General features: G+C 40.2%; 1 protein-coding gene across 1 annotated transcript; it reads left to right on the plus strand.

Moving 5' to 3' along the window:
- The first annotated feature begins 16,535 nt into the window (after positions 1 to 16,535).
- Positions 16,536 to 21,015, plus strand: MYCL (MYCL proto-oncogene, bHLH transcription factor). The gene is made up of 3 exons (XM_053454632.1): positions 16,536 to 16,619; positions 17,595 to 18,070; positions 20,160 to 21,015. The coding sequence occupies exons 2-3, from the start codon at positions 17,599 to 17,601 to the stop codon at positions 20,711 to 20,713; spliced, it is 1,026 nt and encodes a 341-aa protein (XP_053310607.1). The 5' UTR covers positions 16,536 to 16,619; positions 17,595 to 17,598; the 3' UTR covers positions 20,714 to 21,015.
- Positions 21,016 to 21,017: the final 2 nt, after the last annotated feature.

Below are 21,017 nucleotides of genomic sequence, written 5' to 3' on the forward strand. Positions count from 1 at the left end.
TAAAATCACTCAAGGAAGCCGGAGGGCTGTTAAAGACCTCCGATATCGCTCCCTTGTGATCCGCGCGGCAACAGCTACTGTGCGCCGGGGTTTGTTGTCAGATCCCGGCGCACAGCACTGAAGCCGCGCCCACCGACCCGGAGGAAGACAGAGAGGACAGAAGAACTGAAGAAGAGGAGGAAAAGAAGCTGTAAGGAGAAAAGAGGAAAGGTAGGAAAGCATTCAGTGAGAGTGGATTGGTGTATGTGTGGATTAGTATGTGTGGATTGGTATATATGTGCATGAGTATATGTGTGCATGAGTATATGTGTGCATGAGTATATGTGTGCATGAGTATATGTGTGGATTAGTGTATGTGTGGATTGGTATATATGTGTGGATTGGTATATATGTGTGGATTGGTATATATGTGTGTGGATTGGTATATATGTGTGTGGATTGGTATATATGTGTGTGGATTGGTATATATGTGTGGATTGGTATATATGTGTGGATTGGTATATATGTGTGGTTTGGTATATATGTGTGGATTGGTATATGTGTGGATTTGTATACGTGTGGATTAGTATGTGTGGATTGGTATATGTGTGGATTGGTATGTGTGTGGATTGGTATATGTGTGGATTAGTGTACGTGTGTGGATTGGTATATGTGTGGATTAGTGTACGTGTGGATTGGTATACGTGTGGATTAGTATGTGTGGATTGGTATGTGTGTGGATTGGTATATATGTGTGGATTGGTATGTGTGTGGATTGGTATATGTGTGGATTAGTGTACGTGTGGATTGGTATACGTGTGGATTAGTATGTGTGGATGGGTATGTGTGTGGATTGGTATATACGTGTGGATTGGTATGTGTGTGGATTGGTATGTGTGTGGATTGGTATGTGTGTGGATTGGTATATGTGTGGATTGGTATATGTGTGGATTAGTATATGTGTGGATTGGTAAGTGTGTGAGAGTGATGGGTGTTATGCTGTACCATTTCCAATGTCTTTTTCATGATCTAATTATGCTCTAAAAGTACATCATAACTCCCATCACTCTATACTGTTCCATACAGTGGCAGAGCTGGGAGGCAGAGGCCTTGCACCCCCACCGCAGGACTCCTGAAAGGTAAGTGAACTTCAAAGAGGGAAAGGGTAGATAGTTAGGAGGGGGTAGATAGGGAGAAGGGAGTGAGACAGGGGAAAGGGGGTAGATAGGGAGAAGGGAGTGAGAAGGGGTAGATAGGGCAATCATACTCCTATCATGCCAAGTCTGCGAGTACATCCTGGAATCTAGGTATGCCTGGGCATGATAGGAATGTGATTGCTGTTAATCATATATATATATATATATATATAATATTGTTATTTAATTGTTTTGTCCTATTTTGGTGTGTTACTTACTTTAAATAAAAGTGTTAGATTTCTTTATGGTGTGGGGGGGTCATATTCGGTTTTGGCCAGGTAAATGCTGCACTTTCGGTTTCAGTCCAGAATTCGTTTCGGTTTCAGTCCAGAATTCGTTTCGGTGCATCCCTACTACTAAGCCAGACAATGAAGTGGTAGGCCTACACCACATCAATATTTGGCGTAGTATATAGTGATTGGGGTTTTGTTACAAGTTTTTATTCCTTTCTTTTTTTTGGGATGGGGGCGCCAGAGGAGTAGTCCGCACAGGGCGCCAGAACACCTAAGGCCGGCTCTGTTCACACGAGTCGGTGCAATTTGTGATATCTTAAAACAGAATTGATGAACTTTTATTTATTACAATTCACAGAAAATGAAAACAGAAAAAAACAGCAGTGGGACAAAGTGTATAGACTGTGTGTCCAGGAATACATACAGCTCCTTTTCTTGCATTCATCTTTCTAAAGTTTCTCAATTTGCAGCCATGCTAGCGGGGGGCTAGGTGGGAATAGTTTGTAGTTTGTCGCATTTGATGGTATCAGCTCCAAAATGTGTGACTATTCCTGTTCAGAAGTACACTGGTGCCCTCTACTGTACACAGCCTGATGAACAATATATATATATATATATATATATATATATATATATATATATATATATATATATATTAACATGGAGGATGTTAAATAAAGTTAAAAAAAAACAACAAAAAACCCCCCGATGTTTTAATTTAAACCCTGTGCAGTTGCTGCTTACTCCGGCAACAAGGTAAGTAGGGTGAGGGAAGGGGGTGCAGTGAGAAGGGGGAGAGAGGGGTTAGATAGTGACAAAGGGTGAGAGGGGGTACATATTGATAAGTGGGGAAGGGGGTACATAATGATAAGGGGGAACATGGTGAGAAGGGGCAGATAAGATGGGGAGAGGGGGTAGTGTGAATGCGTACAAGAATGAATAAATTAATTGTGTGGATGAATTGCTTGAATGATTTGTGAGACTGCATTAATGAATATGTGTTAATGATTTGTGTGAATGAGTGAGTAAGTGTTGGTTTCTATCATGAATGTTTAAGTGATTTGGGGAAATGCAAAGATGGTACATGAAGGGTGGGCTTTAACAATAAATAAATACATAAAAATGGGCTGCTCAGTCTTAAATACCTGGGCCTATTTGTTGTCCCAGTCCAGGCCTGATGGCAGGTATATATAAACAGAATAACACATAAACCCAGCTTTCCAGGTACAGATCAATTGAAAATCACATGTGAACGTCGCATTGAAGGTATAGATCAAATAAACAAAATCAGACATACAAATCCTGTATTTGCAGGTATACAATAATAATGTATGAAAACATAGCATAACAGATATATATCAACAGAATAACACACAAACCCAGCTTTGCAGGTGTAAATCAATTGGAAATCACAAATAAACTCAGCATTAAAGGTATAGATAAAAGCCCCCTAAATTTCAGGCATAGATGACAGGTTGCACACCCCAAAGGTCAGCCCTGGCATCCACATTGCCCACACAAAACCTGACCAGCACCTAGATTATACACATAGGATTTGCCATTTTGTCCTCAAATAGCCCGCCCTATGCCATCTTTGACCGATAAATACCCTGCCTGTGCCATCTTGGTCCCCAAGACTCAAACATCCTGCTTGTGGGATCTTTCCCTTTCCCCAAATCACTTATACATCTATGATACTCACAATCACTTATACAGTTCCTGACTTGTTCACGCTCTCATTCAGACAATTCATTCAATCATTAATTCTCCCACTCATTCACACAAATCATGTACACATATACATTAATGCATTCTTACAAATCATTCAAGCAATTCATCCACACATGAATTCATACTCTCACGTATTCTCACTCTTTATTTATTTCAATATTTTTACTACCCCCTTCCTCACTAGCTACCCCCCTTTCTTACTATCTACCCATCCCCCTTTTCTCACTACCTACCCCCTCTCCTATCTACCCCATCACCCCACCTTTGTAGTTCACTTACACTACTGAAGTCCTGTAGTGGGAGTGCGGGGCCTCTGTCTCGCTGCTCTGCCGCGGTGCTTGCTGCTTCACTGCTGAGCACCAAGGCCTTGCACTCCTACCACTGCAGTCAGGACAGAGCAGAGGTGGGTGGTGGCAAGGAGTGGAAAACACAGAGGAACGCAGAGCGGTTGCTGAAAACTTTTTCATGAGAGACCGCTCGGCTCCTCTCTCCTCCACTCCTTGATGCCTGGGTGCTGTACACCCACCTCGGCTTGGCCCTGGCCTTGGTGATGGGATTGCTGCCTGGTGCCCCTGCTGCTATGGTGCCCTGTGCGGCCGCACAGCTTGCACACCCAAAGCCTGGCCCTGCTTACAAGCATTGGATCGACTTTAAGGATTCTGTAGTTTTGTTTCCTCTTTTGTTGTTCTTACTGATGCGGGCATGGTCCTCCTGCAGGAAACTGACGGACCTAATCAGTTGCTTCTGTCTACAGGTCGAGACCAATGTTGGTTTTCTGGTAGAGAGGGACAGGAAGGACAGCGGTACCTAGAGTCCATCTTCACCCCTTCTGTAAAGCCTTTGTACAGCACAAATGCATTGTACATTTAACTTGGGTCAGGTAGAGAGGGAAGTTTTTGCACCATGTTTTTGTTTTGCAAGGTACTGCTGATCGACCCCTCCAATATTTCAACTACGCAAACGGGTGTGTTGACTTGCATGACCCTTTCCTCTGACACGCATTGCCACCACACTTTCATCGTGTATGGTTGAAAGAACATACAAGTCCCTTTTATTGGTGTACTTAAGTGCGAGTAGTCCCTGGCTGTGCAAAGCATTTATTGTGCGTCTGCTTATGATACACCAGTTGCTATTTTTGCTTATGCTGCCACAGGGTAGGCCCTAGCCTAGCCGCTAGGGTGTCAAATAAGTATAAACATCTAAATAGTTCTGGGCTAGTGTAATATTTGTAGAAAGGGCAAGAGCATGCCTCATACTGTTTTTGCCAATTGGTTCTGGGTAGCCAGGTTGATATAGCTCACTGTTTTTCCTGTACTGCAAAAATCAGGCTGCAACACAATAATACACTAATTGCTGTAAAAAAAAAAATATGCCATTTGATGTAAGATATTCTATTTCAAACTATATCGGCCACACTTACAGACAACTGAAGTCACGCATACAGGGAACATTTAAATAATATTTCCAATAATTCTAATACTCCAGTAAGTAAACACTTTCACATATGTAATTCAGGTAATCTAAGATATTTTTATTTTTTAGTTATTGAATGCATTTATAGAAGCCCCAGAGGAGGTAGTTCCTTTCGTAAATTAAGTAAATGAGAGGCTTTCATGTATTTTTACTATTGGCACATGGAAGCCACAAGGGATGATCAAAGAATCTACTTATGATCATCCCTTTTGGGTAACTATGACATTTGAAATTTTCACTGATAACACTCTTACTCATTCTCTCACACTCTTGCTCACTCTTACTCATTCTGTCTCACACTCTTACTCATGCTCTTACTTGCTCTTTCTCACCTTCTCTCGCATTCTCACACTCATTCCACCAGTCATCCTCAAGAAGTTTAAATGTCATGGAATTTAACAGAGATGCTGCAGAAGCAATGTTATACCAAGATGATCGAATAGACGTGTGTTATGGAATGTGTGGAAGTGGGTCGAGTAGGGAAGTAGGCCATACAAGTCAAGTGGCCATGCAAGTGGCATATCAGAAACCTCTGCAACATGTGGGACACACACAAGAGGACTATGTCTATAAATGCAATGTGTAGTCTAAAACCTTGAAAATTATGTATGAAGAGGGACAACAAAGAGGCTCCTTGTCTGGGGTGCCACTTTATCCTTAGGACATTGATTAGATAATGCTTAATTTTCCACCTTTTGTCAAAGATTTCAGGTTCAATTGGGTAAATTAGTACCTTGTGTTTGAACTAAATAGCCTTAAAATTATTACATTCATTGGTAAAACAAAAACCACAACATACAGCTTTTTCATAAATTAATTCAGTTACGCTAAAAGACAGTTCTCCTTTAATGAAATAAAAGTGATGTAAGCACCTGTTCTAACAAATGAACATCATTAGATTAGCTGTCAATGTTCGTAAATCATCTCTATGCACTAGCTGCACAATGGCCACTAGGTGTCCTTACAGTATGAGGAACCGTTTGAAAAAGCAAACTATATCATTGAATCCTTTGAAATAGCTCAAAAACATACCTTACAACTTTTAAAGGCACACTCCAGCCATCATGTGCGCTTTAATGAATATAATAGCTGTGAAGAGCCTTTAAATGTTCACATTGTCCCCTTGGGACAATTCTGCAGAATCCACCTGTGTGCATTTGCCCAGTTCCCTGTCCTCTGCTATTTTTCATCCAGGAGATGTGTTGAATACATCTCTTCGCATCTGCACATGTACAATCAGCATCAGCGCTGGCTTGACCCTGTGTACATACATGGAAAGTGCTCCTATCAATTGGAATGGTAGCACTTTCCTGACACTGATTGGCTGGTTCAAGCAGCCAATCAATGATGCAAAATGTTGGGACCGGGAGAGAATGGGAATCCTTAACACACCTGCAAGACAACTCACATTAAAGACAGAAGCATAAAAGTTCCCATTGAAGCACCCAAAGAAACATATTTTTTTTCTTTTTTAAAATGAAAATATTGAAGCCCACAAAATTTTCATATTGAAAACAAAAGTATTTGTATAAGAAACATTGTGTTTTGTGCCTAACCCGATTCCCTGAAAATGTAATGTGACACTCGGAATGCTATCCAGTCGATTTCGCAACTCTTTCCCAACTGCGCACCTTCCAGGATTTGTGTGTTGATTTTTTGCAGATTTCTTTAAGCATCTCCAGCTTTGCACTGCTCTGCAGAGATTCCTGTCAATAGAGTCGACCGCTATCTCTCCCTCTCCTATCGTCAAGCTCTGTCAGCAAGCCCAATATGTACCTAAGGCCATCTCCCTATGTTATTTAACCCTGATCGATCTCAAAGAAGATGTCAAACTCTCATATTTGTCAGCTTGGGAACGCGACTTAGGTCGCACGTTTGATGTCTCCACATGGTTTCGAGCTTTGTCGCCGATTCGAGGTGTTTCTAAAAATGTAACACATTTTGAAACTAACAGTAATATTTTTTTTTTCGTTGGTACTATGTTCCGGCTAAGTTGGCATCTATCTGGGTCCCCATTGTGCTGGAGACAATGTGGAGGTAGGGGTACAATGGTACATGTCTGGTGAGATTGTCCCACATTGCATTCTTATTGGAAGGATGTCTTCGATGTCATTAAGCAGTTGTTGCCTATCCGTGTTCCTCCGGCCATTGAAATTGCCCTCCTCAACATGTTCCCGGATGGTCTCTCCGGACCTCAACGTAAATTATAGGCTCACATATTCATTGCAGCGAAGATTTGTATTGCTAGGAAGTGGAAGTCCTTGATCTGCCCACCCACCACCACCATTTGAGACGTCCTCTACTCTCTCTCTACGACATGTTATTATGAGAGAGCGGCCCACTTTGCAACAGATACACCTCACCTTTTCGAAGAGATCTGGGAGAGTTGGCATCAATTCTATCGAATCCAGTTCTGCCATACCCCTAAGGGTTTCATCTTAGGTTCTCTGCATACGCCGTTGTATAGAAACGTAGTTTCTCTGCGCCCGTTGACGGCTCTCCTCGTGTATTTCACTCTTCGTTTGGTCCCCACTCCCCTCTTTTCCCTTTGTTTCGTCTCTCTGTTTTGTCTTGTCCTTGCCCCTCTTCTGGGTAGTCTGTTGTCTCTTCTTGGCCAACTGCGTTGATGTGGAGTATGTTCACTACCGGTTCTGCTACAGTCTATGTTTTGCTATTTATTTATTTTTTGTTTGTTTTTGTTTACATTTAATGTGTGTACTTTTATTGCTTGTTTGCACTGTTGTACTTGGATTATGTTATGTATTTACTTTACTTTCTGTAAACCCAATAAACTTCAAGTGATAAAAAGAAAATCTAACGTCACCACAGATTTTCTAGCAGACAAGTTTGCTTCACTTTTCCCTGAAAAAAACAAAACATTTTTGCTGCGACTGCAGTGTTATTTTTAAGGCCACCCAATATCTAGGCCTTTCTGTGATTTAGCCCGTGAATTAGACTATTATGTGGCAAGGTTATAAATTATGTTTCCAATATAGATTTTCCACCCTCTTGCTAAACTCCGCGCAGGGTCCCACATCTACCTGGTCAGGGTTAGGAAGAAATGAACCAAGTGAACTAAGAAGACTTAATTGACGTCTGGTGAATGGTGAACTAGTGTTCGATCAGTTTAAGGTTATGTGCTATTTGCACTTGATAAGCCGGATCAATCAGACTCTTGCTGTAAGACTGAAATGAGATCTACTACCAAAGAAAGGCTTTATATTTGTTGAGCAAGGTTTTGTGGCTGCGCAGACTACCTTCAAAGGAATTTACTGGCAGGTAGTCTTCCTGAAATGAATCTTACACGATCCTTATTCTTCCACCGGGGGAGAGAAGAATATTAACAGCTCTTTGTAGCTGTTGCGCAACAATACCAGATGCACGCTGAAAGGCATATGAATCATTTATTTTTATAATATTTATATTTATCATATTATTTCATAATTTATTTGGATAGGGTGGTAATTCACAGATCGTTGAGGCACCAGTGAAGAAAACAGTGATGCCCTTTGTCCATTTAAACTATCGCTGTTTTATTAAGAAGTGCTGCTTGTTGGGTTTACCTGATTTCCTGATTACATTTGATGCAAATTTCTGTTTACGTAAGTTGTGCATGTGCAGATCACCAATAATCCTTATGACCTGGTACGCTGTAGGGAGGCGTGGGACAGTAGTCCATCCTTGGGGGAGTTTTAGGCGCTGCTATTCAATTACTTGTGATTGGTTTATCTCCAGTAATTGAGTGCATCCCTTTGAGACTAGTCTGGCCCTGGGTCTGTCTACGAAAGTGTCATTTTCTGTGTTATCATTTGTTGGGAAAACAGTTTTTTCTAGTTTAATTGTAAATTCAATGTATTCACCTTAGATTTCCTGAATTAGGCATTTCTCTGTGTTATTATATTTAGCATTCATTAAGTTCAATGTATTCAGTTGCATTCATATACTATTATGCAAAGTTTATATTTAAATGCTAATGATCTGATGTGCATGCTTGGCTCTTTCAATACGGGAGACTGTCATTAATTGGCTACTGATAAGAAGTTTCTAGGATCACCAAATTGTAAATAGTTGTAAGGACTTTTAAAAAACAGGAAAACATAAAATATTTATTTGGTCTGTTACACTGGATGGGCCTTTAAAATATATTTCAAGGTAGGAGTTATTTAAAGTGGATCTATCTCTTTTTTTAAAAATCATGTTTTGTTTAATCCTACTCAGATTACTCACTACACATCTTATTGGGCAAGTGCTTGTTTCAAGACCTTTGTAATGGTTTGGGGAAAATAACATTCATTGTCACATTGACACCTTTTGTCACAGATCACTGATTCTTTGAGATAAAAGAGCCCAAAAGAATTTCACAATTAGAAAGCAAAAAAAAGTTCAACCTACAGGTAGTTTTAATAAACAAACTTTGTGGTGCTAAAATTAAGACTATGAATGACTCCCCAATCTAACACCAATACACTGTTATACATGAACAGTAGCTGCCCTTTTCTAATAGGAATATTCTGTAATTAAGGGTTTTTTTTATTTTCAGTATAGACATAGAGCATGTAGTTAATGTTTAAAGGCGCTCTACTGCCTATTTTCATGTTAAATACATATTCTATGCCCCCAACATCTCGAGTGTTTATGGTTAGAAGTGGGGCATGAGATCCCGCCTATTGTACGGCATACAAATAAGAGCAGGGTTTCAGGCATTTAGTTATTGACAATGCAATTAATGTGAGTAACTGCATCCAATCACATATATACTGTCTGAACACTGATTAGCTAGCATACATTGAACTTGCTGCTTCTGTGTCCTTAATGGGAATACCAATGAGCATATACAACACGATTAAATATTAATGTTCACTGGTTTCAATGCAGAGGACTTAAATAAGACTTAAATGAGTCTGAAGTCTTGGAAGAACTAAATAATGTATAATCCCCACATTGTGTTACAAATCATATTTTAACTAATCTAATTCAAGTGTAATTGTAAATTATATCTCAAAAGCAGCTTTCTTTTGGTTTAAATATAATTAGCCAACATCAATGGCAGTGCCAGAGTAAGACCCTTTGGAGCACCTAGGCTCATTCACATTAAGGCACCGTTACCTCTTTTTAGCTCTTTTCCCTTTATAATGTGGCAGGAGCTGCTATAATAGTTCTGCACGATGATCTTATGCATACCCCCATCATTTGGATTTGGTGGGACTGGCCCCAGAAGCACTCCTTACCCGATTAGCAACAGCACAGCCCTCCTTTGCTTTTTCATCTCCTTGGATCTCCCCAGCCGGACCATGCCTTTCAGCTATAGTAATCTGCACTGTGTGGCTACTACTATACAGCTGGTAGAGATATTGTGGCTATAATAAAGCACAGGGGCGATACGCATGCGCCTAGTGTGCTTATTGAGTAATCTGTTACTGGTGAATAACCTCGTGAACATCACCTTTTGCAATATATTTTATTAAATACATTTAAAAATAATATTTGTAATATTGATTTTGATAAATGTTATTTAACTTATGTTTAGAAGTTTATTTTTGATTATACCTCAAGGATACATTCGTTATGGAGAAATTGTTTTAAATACAATGCGAACTTCCTGCTCCTCTGCTTGTAACTTATTTAAATCATATTATAAAGTTTTAAGAACGTCTCAGGGTTTCAGTTTTCAAACCAACTTAATTAAGCAATATTGTTCAGAGGAGTGCTATCCAACATTTTAATGTGGATGGCATCTATAATTGAGAATCCCAGACAGTACTTTGTTAATCATATAATACAAGGGAACGATTTGACCTGAACTTCCAGACACATGACCTTCAGCTGGGAGTCCAGACCAGAGTTGGAATTTCAGTCTTCCCTTGTACTGTAGACTCTTTTTTTTAATTGTATTTATCATATACTACTAAAAGAAAAGCTGCGGAGTAGACAAAAGCAGAGCTACATTTGGTAGGCAACATTATATTTTGTTTTCATGTTGGTTTTTAATCCATACTCTTCCTATATAGAAGGCAGATAGATTTAGAACACCCTAGGCTAGTAAATTGATTTAAAATATTGTACACAATGCCTGAAATAAAATGATACCCCTTTTCTACTTAGTTACGTTGAAGCTTTGTTTTTTCTTTTTTTTCTGCATCTTATTATAGTTTAGAAGTATGTGAAACTGCATATAGGAGTTCAAGAAATGCATCTGGTTATGAAAATCTTTCAATGGAAGACAATTGCGCAATTCGATTGACCATTGGGGCTACTGAACAACAGCTATGATTGCTATTTAATATTTCTTAAATCTGGCCTGAAGGAGAGGAATTTAGACACCAAGACACATGTACTATGGTTTTATAAGGAAGCTGTAACATTGATGTATATTTTATCTAAAAGAATGTAATTGGTAAAAAAAAGGTTCAGGTTTAGCGAGTAAACAATCTAGAAGAATCATAAAATGAACAATTGTAATAAAGAAGAGTGCATGAATCAAGAAACCATAACAGGCCTTGCTGTGTTAAGACATTTTTCATAACACGCTCGTGTACATCCATTGAAACGTTGCCTGTATACCTGATTGTTCATACCCATTTATTGTACACTCGCGTTGTACGTGGATGTCATTATAGGTTTTTTTTGTCCATAAATGGATAGTGTATTCAGTATCTGTGTCTGTTTGGTCAAATGCCTTCTTCCTGATTGGCTTATGGCTTGCATTTTGAAACTTTGTATTTTGTTGGTGCAGAAATAAGAAAAGAAAGTAAATAATAAAACATCTTTATGATTCCATGGTTACATATAAAGGCGCAGGGATGATACACTCTGTTTGTGGCAATTGAAAAGACATGTATTAAAGATACATAAAGGTTAAAATGAACAAAAATAATGCTGCCTTAATCTTTTATTATTATGTTTTATTTAAGTGGCAACAAATTATGCAGTTCTATACAATTTAAATGGGGCAGTTAACACATACATAACCAATATACATTAATATATACAGATACATCAGGAGTTGAGAGCCCTGCCTGTAAACTTGCCATCTACTCTTATGGTACAGTTAAGGTCCTGGAGGGAATGGTGGGATTTTGAGGGCTCCTCTCTTTTTAAATAGTTGCCATTTGGGTCTAAAATAGTCCAGTTCATCCAGTTTTGTTGCTGTTGTCCACTGGGGTAAAACCCATTGGATCATCCCATAAATGCTTACACGGCTGAGGCAATTGATCACATTTGGAGTTTAAAGTAGTGTTTTTACCCTACAGGTCTCTGGCATTACGTTACTTCTCTGAGGACATTAGACTAAGTAATCATATATGAGATGACTCTGAATAAATTTACATCCACGGAGTTAAGTGTAACTCCAATGGGGGCTCCCCAGTGCACAATGAAACAGAGCCTTCAAGCTCTCAGCTTTAGGAGCGTTTACTGCAGGGAAGTGAGGCACTTTACAAAATTGCTAGAGGCAGAATTACTGTCGGGGGGGGGAGCTTACTGCCCCCCCTTCCATTATACCACAGATGTCCATGGAAGTTTATTAAAGGGTTTCTTAAGTGGCAGTGGAAATAGGTGCAGCGCTTTTTTATGTTTCAACATTTTTATTTCCAAAGTTGATGACACAGGGGTGTAACTTACATTAAGTACTATCACACGAGCACCTTACACGCGAAAGTTGTAACAGTATAACATCGGTCATTGAAAATGGTGAGCATTGTAAAATATCAGCAAAATGTATTTGTTAAATAAAAAAAAGTGTATACATTGTTCTATTCACTCTTTTTTTCTCGAAACCTGTCCACTGATGCCAATGAACTGTTAACCCCGTATCTAGTATTTACAGCATGGTAAGTTTCAGATATGCTAAGCCATTAAAGATCTAATGTGAGCCTTTCCAGGGTGCCAGAGCATGTCCTCTGATAACATTTGTGTGACGTTTGAAGTTAGCCACTTTGCTCTGTGTCAATCATTATTGAGATCACTTTAACCATTTTAAAGACTGTATGTAGAGATTAGTACAGGAGAGGGCTATCAGTTTCATAAATTTGGCAATCATTTTAATAACCTTTTTCTGTTATTGGGATAAATCTGTTACTTTATGCGATCAGAAAGATTAGGCAACATAATTTAGTAGTAAGAAAGCGTTTATTGCCTATGGGCCCCAGAATTGTGAGGGGCCCACCGGAGAATCTGGTACTTTACTTTATGGCAGTAAATGTGTAATATCTAATGCTCTTGGAAAATGTTTAAGGAATAGAATTACAAAAATGTGTTCTGGTTACTGGTCTTCACTCCACACCTCATATTTGTACAGATTATGTCTTTCTATGACAGGTGGCGTTACTTTCTGGGCTGTATGCAGCTCCCAGGCATTATACTAGCCTGTCCTGGGTTAGTATATACCTCACATTGCCTTTAGAATGTCTTCTTTTCCTATATAGAGGACCATATGTTAAATTAGCATCCCTCCCCCATACCCTGTAGATAACTCCAAATATAACAATTAAAGATGCCCTTTGAGCCCCAGAAAGGGTTCAAAAGGCAGGTAAATAAAATAAAACCAATAAGTAAACAATAAAAGTAACAGTGAAAACCCAATTATAATAAAAAGTGTAGTGCAAACATATATATATATATAGATATATATATATATATATATCTATATATATATATACGGTATATATATGTTGTGCATTTTAACATCCACGCATTTCACCAGTGAAAGTGTATATTAAGCTAGAACATGAAAATAAAGAGAAATAAAAAAAATCATAGTGCAATCCACTTAAACATGTAACTTTTTCTTGAGCAAATTAGAGCTTGCTCACAACTGTAGTGGTTTCAGTTGGATGCTTTCACTGGCAGGGGGTTAAGACACTTTTCAATGAGTACCGGCCAAAAGCCAATGACATGGGGGATTACACTAGTTCTTTCCAACCGCTTGAAACAGAAGAAAATTATGGGGCACAATCAGACACCTCAAGCGTTGAAACATTTTAGAAAAGCCAGTACCTATTAGTGAACAATGAAGGCTGAGCATATATTTATCCAAAGACATGAACACTTGTATCTATGATAAGGCTTGTGGAAGAGGCACATAGGGTATTTATTATTGTTATTATTTATAGGTTTTTTTGTAGCGCCAGCCAGATCTCCATCAAAAAATGCATTTACATCCATGTATTTAAGTACCATACCAAATGTGTGTCTAATAAAAAGCCCTCTATCACATGAATGGGGAACTTCGCTTTCAAAGCTTTCAACATAAAAAAAATTAACAGATGTATTAAAACTCTGGTAATATTGTGGTGTGGGCGCTAAAGTAAAGGACAGGGTAGCAGAAATCATTATTTTTAAAAAAATAATCTTAAAAATGTAATACTTTTTACATTTTTTTTTTGTAAACCTTATAGAAGCTGAGACTTGGGACAAAAGGGGGCAAAGCTAGCAAGTCAGTTTCCTGCCCTGATGTTATCTTCTCCTTTCCTCACCCTGTCCTTTTCAAAGGCTGCCTGAACAGTAATTCAACAAAAGGGGAAAAATAATGGGGAGGAATAATCATCCAAATCCTGTGAAAAGGAGATTGAGGTGGCTGCTCCCTGCAGTATAAACAAAAGACTTATAAGTTCTTTTTTAATTTTAAACACTTTTATGTTGGGTTATTTACTTAGTGAACCGTGCAATGCAATAGTTGTGATCCACAGCAAGAATCCCATAGGGACTGTAAAAATCTATAATTAGGGTAAACAAATGAGTTCACTGTTTGTCCTTAGTAGAAACACATATTAAGGTAATAAACAGATGGTATTAGGGACCCTCTAGATGCAACATAGAAGAAGGAAATTATTTTCATATATGGAGGTATTCCAAAAAAGTGAAGATATTATTGGTTATAACCATACCTGGGAACTTGTGTGCTCCGGCTTCCAGGAGCCTACCCTTGCGGGATGCAGCCAGGACTGCTATGACATCAGTTGGCATTTGGGGGAAATACCCCGATTAAAATGGGAAATAGGTGGGGAGTGGGTTGTGTCAGGATCCCACTCCTGCGACCCAGAGGATTCGAGTGTCCACCCAGAGAGCCACCGCATCCCTCCCGGAGTCTCCAGGTGAAACCTGGAGAGTTCCCAGCTATGGATATAACATTGAATGTTTTCAAGAGTTGGGAAAAAAATTGAAAAAAAAACTCAAAAAATGTTATTGCAGCAACAGTCATAATAATCAGGAAATAAATAAATAATGCTTACCTTAAAAACTTGTAGAAATTAGAAAAGTGGATCAAGGAACCAGCTCATATAATATTTAAAGGGCCAAGAATGGTGAATAGATTATTAAGGATTACCTTCTTTATGTCAGATTGAACCAGTGTAGTGGTTGTGCAATTGTGAAATTGTAAAACTATGTTAAATTGCCTTTTTTTTCCTTTTGCTCTGTATAATTGATAAAATTGGGACACAGAGAGCTGTTTTGTTTTGTGACAGAAAGCTACATTCTTTCTTACTTTTGACAATTGATTGTGTGGTTGCAGATGTTTCACTGTATTCAGTTTTGTGGCTGTGATAAACATATATATATATATATAATTAGGATTTGTACATGCTGGTGGTCTGCACATTTATTACGGTATTTAGGCTAGGCTTTTATACCGGTCCTGAGAAGTTTATATATTTACACATTCAGGATACTGTTACAGTAGGGAACATGTATGTATGCTAATCAGTGTTCTACATTGTTAGGAAAATGCCAATTATTTGGGGTAAACGTTTCAGGATATCGCACAATGCAAATTAGACTATGCAAATTAACTTTATCTACATTGGAAAATATCTGATTTCTCTAGAGCCATAAGTTAGCATAGGTGGCCAGTGACATTAACCTTCTACCCTCTCTTGAGACACACCCAGAGGCCTCGACACATGGTTATTGATCAGACAAATCCTCCAATTTCCATGAACCCAAGTTTTACAAATCTACTGCTAGCCAACCCAACTTTTATTGTATTGCGCAATCTAACTTGTGCAAAGTGTACGGTATATTGTGTTTTAGTATACCATAATATTAGTCCCAATAGCGTAGGGCTTCTTATCCACTATAACATTACTGGCCGCCGCTAGAGTTTATGTTGTGAGTTGTTCTTATTTCTCATTAAACTCCTCTGTAAGTCTTCTCCGGTGTAGGCTTGGTTTAAAATGTTATCTTGTCCTCTTAGTGCAAATGCCCTCTTGCAGCACAAAGTAAGAATGCGAGACAATTGCGACAACTATCCAAATGTAATTCCCCCCCTACCCCCAAAATAACCCCCAGGGTTAGTCTGTGTCTTTGTGTGAAAAACGCAAATGACATTAACTCTTTATTGTTTAGTGGGGGGGTAGGGGATTTCGTCAAAGGGGGATTCTCTGGGTGGGGGAGGGGATGTAATGGACCAGCTGTTCTGTTTCAGTTTAGGAATCTGTTCCATTCTATGAGGGACAGATTGGGTGCTTCTCTAGGACACTGTGATTTGCCCCAGGGGCAGTATAGGGTTATATGGCTGTCCCATATACCACATGCAGCTCTTCATACAGTTTAATGTACACAAATATGGAAAAGCGTACAACTTGTGAGGTACTCGCCAACGGAATGTAAGTGGCGAACCGACTTAAGTTGAAACCAGGAAACGCATTTATTTACCGCTTGTAACTGAAAGGGTGTGGTAAGTTCACAGTCCATACCCAATCCCATAATAAATACGTTGTTATTATAAACTGTTTCCGCAGAGTGCCGGTGGCGTGGAATCGTAGCCCGGCAGATACATGCCGCTCGTTACTGGCCACCTAAGGTGTCCCACAGCCCATGCCGCACCTCAGCGAATGTGTAAAACCCGCACACGCACTACCACCACAGCCGCCACCGCCCCTTCTGAAGGTGCTTCCCGGGACCCGCCCACTGGGGGGAGGGGAGTCCGGAGCTGATATAAAGATGTACAGGGAACAATGAGTCTGGCCAGACTCAGCGTGTCCGAAGAAAGATAAAGAGGCACACTGGGGTAAGAGGGAAGCGGCGTGAGCGGGCATTGGAGCTGGGCAGGCTTTCTTAGCGGGCTTTGGTTAGCACTTTGTGGCTATGTAAATACGTGCTGGTGCTGGGAGTGCTTGTCGGAGTCTATGTACAGCGACTCTCTCAATAAAGGGATGACTGGCATTTGCTACCTTTGTCCTATTGTGACAGGCGAGGAGTATTAGGAGAACGCTAATAGACTTGATAGTGTAATTTCGTTTGGACTTTGCGCATAAATATTATGGGTGTTCGTGTATTCTTTTCAGCTTGGGTTATGTACCGGGTTCTTTGCTCTCGGAAGTTCGGTAACGTTTATCCTACACCCGTCCCTTAACTGCTTTCTGCTACTTCTGCTCTCAAGTCTTGTCACCACCTCATACACATTGTCTGCTACCGCCTGCCATAAACCTCTTCTGGCTACTGTCACCACGTCCATGCACCTTTTCTGCCACTACCCTCATACGTTTCCCTTGTTTACACTTCTCTAGTGTAACCCTACCCGTAGCCTCATCTTTTATCGTCTCTGCTCGTTGTCCCCTCGTGAAGCTCTTCCCTACTCCTGTCTTCTGTTATAATACCCACATGCACCTTGTCTACTCCTGCCTTCCGTTGAAACCCCTCCATGCACCTCATCTGTGTTCCTGTCATAACCCCCCCCCCATACAACTCTTCCCTACACCTGTCTAATGTTGCACCCCCCCATACAACTCTTGCCTACTCCTGTCATAACCTCTCATCTACTCCTGTCTTCCGTTATAACCCCCCCATACACTTTTCATGCTTACCCTTAGCTACTGTCGCCCACCCCATACATCTGTACTCTACTTCTTGTCTTTTCTCATACCGGTCTCATCTCTTGGGTTCTGATGGGCCAGTTAACTTTCATAAGGCATTACTAATGCATTTTATGACTCCAGGGTTAAAATGCAACTTCTCCAACAGTTTGCTAATTTATGTTGTGCAGGAAAATGGATCTTGGCTCTTATAATACGCACTATTTCTATGATGTGGATCTGAAAGAAGACTTCTACCGATGTATTGCTCCAAGTGAGGACATCTGGAAAAAGTTTGAACTTGTACCTGGTTGCTCACTATCCGCTGCAGGATGCAAAGGTGGAGGTGGTAATGACTGGGGAGCAGAACTCATGGATCTTGGCTGGGAATCTCCTGTGAAATTATCTGGCCTCAGCAAAGTAGTCCTTTTGAGAGACTGTATGTGGAGTGGATTCTCTACCAGAGAGCGCCTGGAAAAAGTCATAAACGAGAGGATATCAAGTGGCAGTTCATGGGCAGGTAGTGGTGCCAAACCACCTTTGGATACCGAATTGCCGGAAACTGGAGTTGAGCCCCCAGAGCAGATCTCTGCACAACATCTTGTTCCAACCCAAGTTCCAGAAAAGGCTCAACATTCTTCTGGGTCAGAAAGTACTAGTGACTCTGGTAAGAGATCTGGAAGGGCTATTGTATTTACACTTGGTCATAAAGAGCACATCAGTACTAGAGCACTTGGAGTTCTCATTCTGTAAACACATTGACCGCTTTCAGAACACTTATTGATGACAAGGGTAAAAGATGAAACTGTTTTGTCCACATGAATGGACTGCATCAGTTTCAGATGTTAACTTTTACAACTTTTCTACCAGAGCTTGTTGGAACACTTTTATTGTCTTTGTTGGAATGGGTTTCATCTGCTATATTGCTCCCTTCCTAGTACTACATCTGACATGCTGGTACCTGCACTCAGAACACGCCTAGTGCGTATAGCAGGTACATTGTACCATACTTGGCTTATGCTGTGGGAAGCTTCGCTCAGGTGCCAGTAATTAGTTGCCGGCAATGTGTGGAACGTTTACTGGTAAACTCATTTCGGTTTACCAATTCGTGCTTTTTTTCATTGTAAAATAAGTGTGAAAACACTTGTGAGAGTATGTGTTTCTGCACATATTAAGCACAGTTAGAGCCGTATGTGGTCTACTCAAATTTCAAACTATCTAGTGTCTAAGTCATGTCCACGTATTTAGGTTATTGGTTTGTGTTAAACTATTTGTGGGCAAAAGAGGCCACTTCAGGTCAATAAGTATTTTGGAAACGAGATACAATGCTGCTTGTGAATCTTACACACTTCAGTGTACGTAACAAATATACATTGTGTGACAAAAGTGAGGTTTCTGAAGGTCTTGCACAACAGCTTACAATCTAAAGGAGATAATGGGAGGGTAAAGCAAATGGTAAGAAGCTAATGGACACTTGGTGGCTGGAGCAAACAATAGGGTGGTGGGTGTGGGTGATGGCAATCTGACTTTTGTTTGGTTACATAAAAGTATTCTTTCAAGGCCTCGAAGGATTTGGCTTTAGATGTAAATTTTAAGGAAGCTTGCAAGATCAAGAATGGAATGCTGCTTCGTGTTGTAGTTTTCCATGCAGTGCATCCATAAGGTTATGAATAGATTGCGTATACCTACTTATGTTATTGTTTCCTCTGGTGTGCCTGACTGAATGAGACGTTTCTAATTAATAAATTGGTTAATTCTGATGCTGTCTGATGAGCTCCAACACTTGCAGCTGGTGGCTTTTAGAGCAGCTTTTACGTGGTCACTGCTTTGTTATATAGAGGCTTTTTGATTCAGGAGTTTATTGCTGTCTTCTTTAAAAAAATTAAAAAGTGACTTGTGCTTAAGGAGATTTATTTATATTTTTAAATCTTCTCACATGTTACCCCAGACGAAGCAGGTTTAAGTATTGGGCATACACTCCCCCTCCCCCACCAAGCTCGATGTAAAGGCTCTCGGATGCATGCTGCAGCCACATGGCCAGACAAAAAGCAACAGCTTGCAGCCGGTGGGGTCAAACGGCTTCCAGCCAATTGAAGCAAGACCGGCGTTTGAACTGTGCGCACACAGCCAATCACATTGTTCTGGGGCGGGTGGCTGGGATTTATTAATGGGGAAATGAGCTTATTCATGTAATGCAGATCTCTACTTTGTCCCTTTGTTTTGAATCCTCAGACACCCACCCTTCCCCCACCCATTTTAAAAAAGCTCTTACACAATGCTAAGCCTGCCAGACCCTTTGTATCATGCTTCTTAACACTTTTATTGCTTTGGAGGGTAGCATTTGAGGGTCCTGCTATATAATCAAATATAACATGATGCTAAAATTCATAGCTATTTAAACTTTTAATTGAGTACTCATACTGAGTGGGTTTGGATTGCTGGGTAAAGTCTGGTTTGGGACTGGGTTTAGGTAGAGGGAAATACAGACTGTTGGCACTCTCAATTCTCTAATAAAGATTTTTATTAAATCCTTTCAGCTGATACATTGGTACAATCCAAACACATTAAAGTATGTGGTAGTGCATGGTGTAAAAGCTAACGAAAACAAACTGCCTGGAAGTCATGTCTAAATTTTAAACATTTTTGTAGTTATAGTACATTTCCTATGTAAGCAAGCTTTATCGCAATTGAGTTTTTTTTCCTCCTCTAAACTTTACAAACAATTTAATTTTATATTAAATCCTGTCTCTTTGCAGAAGATGAAATTGATGTAGTGACTGTGGAGAAGAGGAAAGCTTATGGTGGTCGGCAGCCCGTGACCATCACGGTACGAGCTGATCCACTAGACACTTCAACAAAGCTCTTCCACATTTCCATCCATCAGCAGCAACACAACTATGCTGCCCGGCTTCCTGAACCTAGCGAACCATCTCCTGAGAGTCCACCTACTACCACAGAGGAGCCTGGAGAGGTGAGCTCATACTCTATGCAACCCTGTAGCCCACCTTCAGCAAACTCTCCTCTGGCTTCTGGAAGTTCAGACAGTGAGGACATTGCAAAGCGAAAGAATCACAACTATATGGAAAGGAAAAGAAGGAATGACCTGCGCTCCCGTTTTCTGGCATTGAGAGAAGAGGTCCCAGGACTGGGTAAAACCTCTAAAACGCCTAAGGTGGTCATTCTTGGCAAAGCAACTGCATATTTGAGGGACCTTATCACAGAGGAGCAACGGCTTGCCAATGAAAAATCAAAGCTCCGGTCCCGTCACCAGCAGCTCATGAGGAAGCTGTCTCGATTGAGAGGCCGCTGAGAGACATTGGGCAGTGTTCTGCCATGCACATTTGCACATTTATTGGGGATGGGGAGGGTTAAACTAGTATGCACATATGTGAGACTACTTCAAAGACAGTGTTCTGCAGAGCACAATGGGAAAAGGGGCTTGTCTTGTTTCAGGTGATTATGAATGATTCCTCTGGTTCCACGGCTGACTTGTGTTCTCCTCCTTGGCATTGTCTGCATGCGTTTCCCATCACACTAGTTGCATGCTAAATCTGACTGCTCAATTAGTGGTTGCTTAAGTTCTATCACTTTTTTTTAAAGCAGATAGAAGAAAA

The sequence above is a fragment of the Spea bombifrons genome, chromosome 2, assembly GCF_027358695.1.
Source record: "Spea bombifrons isolate aSpeBom1 chromosome 2, aSpeBom1.2.pri, whole genome shotgun sequence".
Taxonomy (NCBI): domain Eukaryota; kingdom Metazoa; phylum Chordata; class Amphibia; order Anura; family Pelobatidae; genus Spea; species Spea bombifrons.

Coding starts and splice junctions, on each gene's coding strand:
- MYCL (XM_053454632.1), top strand. CDS start 17,599: ATGGATCTTGGCTCTTATAATACGCACTATTTCTATGATGTGGATCTG. Junction 18,071..20,159: donor AGAAAGTACTAGTGACTCTG/GTAAGAGATCTG, acceptor GTCTCTTTGCAG/AAGATGAAATTGATGTAGTG.